This window comes from Nicotiana attenuata, unplaced genomic scaffold (assembly GCF_001879085.1).
Source record: "Nicotiana attenuata strain UT unplaced genomic scaffold, NIATTr2, whole genome shotgun sequence".
Lineage (NCBI taxonomy): Eukaryota > Viridiplantae > Streptophyta > Magnoliopsida > Solanales > Solanaceae > Nicotiana > Nicotiana attenuata.
In genome coordinates, this window is record NW_017671498.1 from 30,801 (window position 1) to 37,048 (window position 6,248).

At 36.5% G+C, this 6,248-nt stretch overlaps 1 protein-coding gene across 2 annotated transcripts in view; it reads right to left on the minus strand.

Moving 5' to 3' along the window:
- Nucleotides 1-4,351: 4,351 nt before the first annotated feature.
- Nucleotides 4,352-6,248, minus strand: part of LOC109208635 (uncharacterized protein At4g08330, chloroplastic-like) — a 5,259-nt gene continuing 3,362 nt past the window's right edge. Inside the window, exons 2-3 of one of the 2 annotated variants that reach the window (XM_019371766.1) lie at nucleotides 5,006-5,097; nucleotides 4,352-4,816 (exon numbers count right to left, since the gene is read on the minus strand). In XM_019371766.1, the coding sequence (XP_019227311.1) occupies nucleotides 4,701-4,816; nucleotides 5,006-5,097 (208 nt within the window). In that variant the 3' untranslated portion in view covers nucleotides 4,352-4,700. Of the gene's footprint in view, nucleotides 5,098-6,248 lie in introns of both variants that reach the window. The other variant, XM_019371765.1, reaches the window with a different exon arrangement.

Below are 6,248 nucleotides of genomic sequence, written 5' to 3' on the forward strand. Positions count from 1 at the left end.
GAGGTGACTACACTTTAATGGAATTTGAAGAGTACTATTCAAGCCATGGGATCAGACATGAAAACACAGTTCCTGGAACCCAGCAACACAATGGCATAGCCAAAAGAATGAACCGCACTATTGTGAAGAAGGTGAGAAGCATGCTCAGAATTCATTATGGTGTGAAGGAGTTCAGACAGCATGTTACTTGATCAATATCAGTCCATCGGTTCCATTGGCGTTTTACATCCCAGAGAGAGTTTGGACCAACAAGATGGTGTCCTACTCGCATCTGAAGGTGTTCGATTAAGAGCTTTTGCATATGTACCAAAGGAGCAGAGAACAAAGCTGGATGATAAATTTGTTCCCTGCATATTCATTGGATATGGAGATGAAGAGTTTGGATAAAGATTGTGGGATATAGTAAAGAAGAAGGTCATTAGAAGCAGAGATGTAGTCTTTCGAGAAAGTAAAGTCGGAACTGCTGATGATATGTCAAAAAGGCCAAGAATGGTATAATTTCTAACCTTGTTACTATAACTTCTACTCCCACAAGTGCAGAAAGTAAGACCGACGAGGTTGCCAAACTGGGGGAGCAACCTGATGAGGTTATTGAGCAGGGGGAGCAACTTGATAATGATGTCGAGCAAGTGGAGTACCCTACTCAGGAATAAGAACAACCTCAACCTCTGAGGAGATCGTAAAGGCCAAGGGTAGAGTCAAGCAAGTACCCTTCCATAGAATATGTCCTCATCAGTGATGAAGGGGAGCCAGAAAGTCTTAAAGAAGTGTTGTCCCATCCAGAAAGAACCAGTGGATGAAAGCCATGCATGAAGAGATGGAATCTCTGCAGAAAAATGGCACGTACAAGCTAGTTGAACTTCCAAAGGGTAAAAGGCAACTCAAATGTAAGTGGGTCTTTAAACTCAAGAAAGATAGAAATGGCAAGCTGGTTAGATACAAAGCTTGATTAGTGGTTAAAGGCTTCGAATAGAAGAAAGGTATTTATTTTGACAAAATTTTTTCACCTGTTGTCAAAATGACTTCTATTCGAACAATTTTGAGCATAGCAGCTAGCATAGATCTTGAAGTGGAACAGTTGGATGTGAAATCAACATTTCTTCACGGAGATTTATATGGAGCAGCTAGAAGGATTTGAAGTATCTGAAAGGAAAAACATGGTGTGCAAACTGAATGAAAGTCTTTATGGGTTGAAACAGGCACCAAGGCAGTGGTATAAGAAGTTTGACTCATTCATGAGAAGTCAAACTTTTATAAAGACATATTCTAATCCATGTGTATACTTCAAAAGATTTTCTGACAACAACTTTATTATTTTGTTGTTGTATGTGGATGACATGTTAATTGTAGCAAAAGACAAGGAGTTGATCGCAAAGGTGAAGGGAGATTTGTCCAAGTCATTTGAGACAAAGGACTTGGGCCCAGCACAACAAATTCTAGGTATGAAGATAGTTCGAGAGCGAACAAGCAGAAAGTTGTGGTTGTCTCAGGAGAAGTACTTGAACGTATACTGGAACGCTTTAACATGAAGAATGCTAAGTCAGTCAGCACACCTCTTACTAATCATCTGAAGTTAAGCAAGAAGATTTGTCTACAACAATGGAAGAAAAGGAAAGCATGACAAAAGTTCCTTATCCTCTGCTGTCGGAAGTTTGATGTATTCAATGGTATGCACTAGACCTGATAATGCTCACACAGTTGGTGTTGTCAGCATGTTTCTTAAAAATCCAGGAAAAGAACACTGGAAAGCAGTCAAGTGGATACTCGCTGAGAGGTACCACGGGAGATTGTTTATGCTTTGGAGGATCCGATCCAATCTTGAAGGGCTATACAGATGCTGATATGGAAGGTGACGTTGATAATAGAAAATCCACTACTGGATATTTGTTTACATTCTCGGGGAGAGCTATATCATAGCAGTCGAGGTTGCAGAAGTGTGTCACACTCTCTACAACTGAAGCGGAATATATTATCGCTACTAAAGCTGGCAAGGAGATTATATGGTTGAAATGGTTCCTTCAAGAGCTTGGATTACATCAGAAGGAGTATGTCATCTATTGTGACAGTCAAAGTGCAATAGACCTTAGCAAGAACTCCATGTACCATGCAAGGACCAAACACATCGACGTGAGATATCACTCGATTCGAGAAATGATAGAGAATGGATCTCTAGAAGCCTTGAAGATTTCTACAAGTGAGAATCCCGCAGATATGTTGACCAATGTGGTACCAAGAGACAAGTTCGAATTGTGCAAAGAACTTGTCGACTTGCACTCAAGCTAAAGATCCAATGTTACCTCCTTCAGGTGAATAGGTCTGGACGGGGAGATTGTGGGATCCATCTCCATAATGAAAAAGTCAAAGTTGCCAAATTGGACTTGGATGCAAAATTGGACTTAGTTGCCAAATTGGTGGTGTCGGGAAAAATTTCAACCAATACTTCATTCTGATTGGTTGAAGAGGTAGGCCATTTCTCCTATAAAAGGAAGCTATTTGCTTCTCATTTTACATCATACAGAAAGAGAAGCAACACAATAGTTGCATAGAGTATTTCTCAGGCATTGTGAGAAATAGATTATAGGGAAAATAGAGAGTGTGAGCGATATTGTAGTGAGGTGGGAATCTTAAGAGGGTTATTTCTTTTGAGTGTATAGTGGTCCCTAGAGTATTTTACTCAGGACTACTGGGTGTAAAATTCCTCATTATAGTGAATTATTTTGCTCCTCTTGGGTCCGTGGTTCTTTCCCCTTATTCAGAAGGGTTTTTCACGTTAAAAATCTTTGTGTCCTTGTTGTTTTTTTATTCTTGTTTATTACAGTATCTAGGTACTACGTTATTATTCCGTTACTATTACCGTGAATATTATTTCTGTAGGGGGTTTATTCCCAACAATATCCATCACCATGATAATGACCCCGATTATTATTATGTTATGTTCTGTCTGGACTTTTCGTATGCTACAACATTCACTTCAGGAATTTCATCAAAAGTTCATTATTTTGTTGAGGCGCAAGAAGGCAATGATATTTTAAAGCTTCTTTCAAAAATGTGATACTTCAGAAGAAAATTTAAGATATAAAATGTGAAGGACAATTCTCTAACATGTAATTCATCGGTAATGATAAGGTGCCCCTGAAAATATTACCACTTCTAGTGGTTATGGCCTAAATGAATTTAGTCATAAAGTTACTTTGGATGGTAATATATGAATTGCATGTAACATCATCTAGAGTTTCAGTGAACCAATTATTGTTATCAAAATTAATAATCCTTTAATTAGGGATTTGATAACAATAATTGCTTGTAGGAAAATTGCTGCTGAAGTATTTTCATCCCATTAATTAGGGAAAGAAGAGCCGAGAACACCTAATTGGTTCTGTTACCTTACAGAATGCATGTTAATTGAACTATAAATATAAATGCTTTGGCACATAGTTAATCTCTTTAGTTATTTCAGCATATTATTGTATGACCAAATACCAATAGTTACAATCTGTGACGAATCTATGGTATCGAGTGTGGTTTCTCGGGACTACTTACTTATGTCCAAACCCAACAGTTATATTAAGAAATTTAATAAATATTTATAAATATTTAGATGGAACTTACTCAAAAAATGTGCCGTTGATTTAGGGTAAGAATAGCTGATGCCGCATCAACTTCATGTGTTCGATAAGTACAATGCTGAGGATTGTGTGTGTGTATATATATATATATATATATATATATATATATATATATATATATATATATATACACATTCAATTTTTACTCCAAGCTTTTTGCAATAAAATGTTGCATTCTTATACTTTTCGGGAAGAGTTGAAGAATGATTTATTCTCCACGTTTTGCATTAATTAACTCAATAGGCATGTGGTTAAATCTTCAACTTTACTGAGTAACAACTATGGGACATTCACTGTGACATGACAAGAGATTTTATTATTATTTTTTTAATTGTGCCATCAATTAGTTTTTGCTTAATTCTTGAGCATATTTTCATGTAGGCTCTGCATTTTAAACGAAAAACAGTTTTTTCTTTTTCTTTTTAAAATCTTCTTCCGAAAGGAGTGGCCTCTAGATTCCCATTCCCTCCCAACACACAAGGTAAAGAGAAATGGGAAATAATTTCTCATTTTTCTTTGCCTTTCACCCCTATTATTATCTATTCTGAGGATTATTGAAAAATATAAGTCTCAATTGTTACTACTTTAATCTTTCCTTCTGATCAATTTCTATAGCATGTTAACTTATTGAGATAGTTCTTTTTTTTTTTTTTTTGGTATCTTTTATTAATAGGGAAAATAAGTCTTGGGTCTAAGGCAAAAAAAAAATATGTCTTCTATTTCGATTTAATATATGAAATGATCATTTTTAAATTCACAACTTAGCTGTTCCAAATCCACACAAAATATCAACTTAGCTGCTTCAAATCCACACCTCATTGACAGTCCTGTTCTTATGTACAAAGTACAAACCAGACCTCTCAACAGAAGGCTTCCCCACCTATTGAGAGATAGCGAGAAAATTGTACAAATTCCAACTAAAACTGTAAACTGATTCATCTTATTTACTTGACAAATAACATAACAGGACATTAAAGCACCTTGAATTTCGTAAATTTCAGCACAGTGCTATTGTGTGATCACAAATACATGCCAAGCTTTCCTCACAGAAGAAATATTCAGGAGCATTATATATCATTCGGGGAGAGGAGTACCCGATGCTGATGAAGAAGGTTGCAAGGAGCGGATTTTGATATCATATTTTCTATGAGTGCTTGCTTCACTGCCAGAGGCTGTATCTGATGCATCGGCTACAAGTGGGTAAGAAGAAGCACTGTCATCATAAGCAATTCCAATATCATTACCACATTTTCTGCACAGAAGTTTTGTTCGCCGCTGGAACAAGCCCCAAGAACGCTTGGAGAAGAAGAATGGCACACACTTAAATTCTTCAACCTGGGTAAATCTGCTCTCATCAATGGACAAGAAGGAGATCATACCTTTCTTTATGGATTTTCCGTACTTGGAACCAATGGAAGCGGTATTGCGACTAGATGAGTTAAGGTTTAGCTCATACCCACAACTGCCACAGCTGCATAAACAAACAGATAGAGCTGATGACTGTTTGACTAAAGAAGCAGTAAAGCCATAATAATTTAAAGAACAAATTATCTACTCCCTCCATTCCAGTTTATGTGAACCTATTTCCTTTTTGGTCCGTTCCAAAAAGAATAAACCCTTTCTAAATTTGGAAACTATTTAGCTTAAACTTCCAATTTTACCCTTAATGAGAAGCTTTTATAACCACACAAATACTCTGGACCCCATTTTAACTTGTTTATGACCACAAATTCCAAAAGTCTTCATTTTTTCTTAAACTCCGTACCTAGTCAAACAGGTTCACATAAATTGGAACGGAGGGAGTACTAAAGATAAAAATAATTGCACAATGCACTATAGAATCAATATTAACATCCAATTAACTGGACTAATTGATCGTTCTCCCCTTTTTTGCTCACATACCTTTTCTCTTTCTTTGAGACGGTTAGTTAATCAAAAAAAAAAAAATTTAAAAAAAAAAAATGTTCCTCAGGAGCATAGACTACAAACTGCATCTCTTTTCTCTACATTTAGATGCTTAAAGTTTCCTAGTTTTGCATAAAATGTGATGTTCTGACCATCTCCTTACCTCGCAATTGCTTTATCGTATTTGTTAGGCAGAAATGCTACTAATCAATCTTAGATGATGCTCAACCACATTTAAACCCTCTATAATGAAGTGGAGCTATTGTAATTTGTTTGTTCTCATGGATAATTAAGAGTTCTCAAGTCCAAACAAAAGATACATCTCAACTTCTCAGAGAAACATTCTAGCGTAAAGCATTCTTTAGTATAAATGCAGTCTCTCTAAGTTTCATATAGGACCAGAGGCGGACCTACGTGTATGGTAGAGGGGTCACGGGACCCCGTAAATATCGGGAAAAATTCAGTATATATATGTATTATATGTATATATACCTTGAAAAATGGCTTTATATTTAATTGTGCACCCTGAAGCACAAAAGCCTGCTGGGAGCACTGGTCAAATGTGTGCTTACCTTTGCTTCCGTGCGTGTAGGATGTCCTAGGTTCGAGTCTGGACTCCCTCATCTTCCTTAAAGAGTTTTCCTTTATAGCTTAAATAGTAACTGTAGCCTAGACTTTTCATTTATTTATATCTTGCCTTTTTAGCTTAGGATTCAA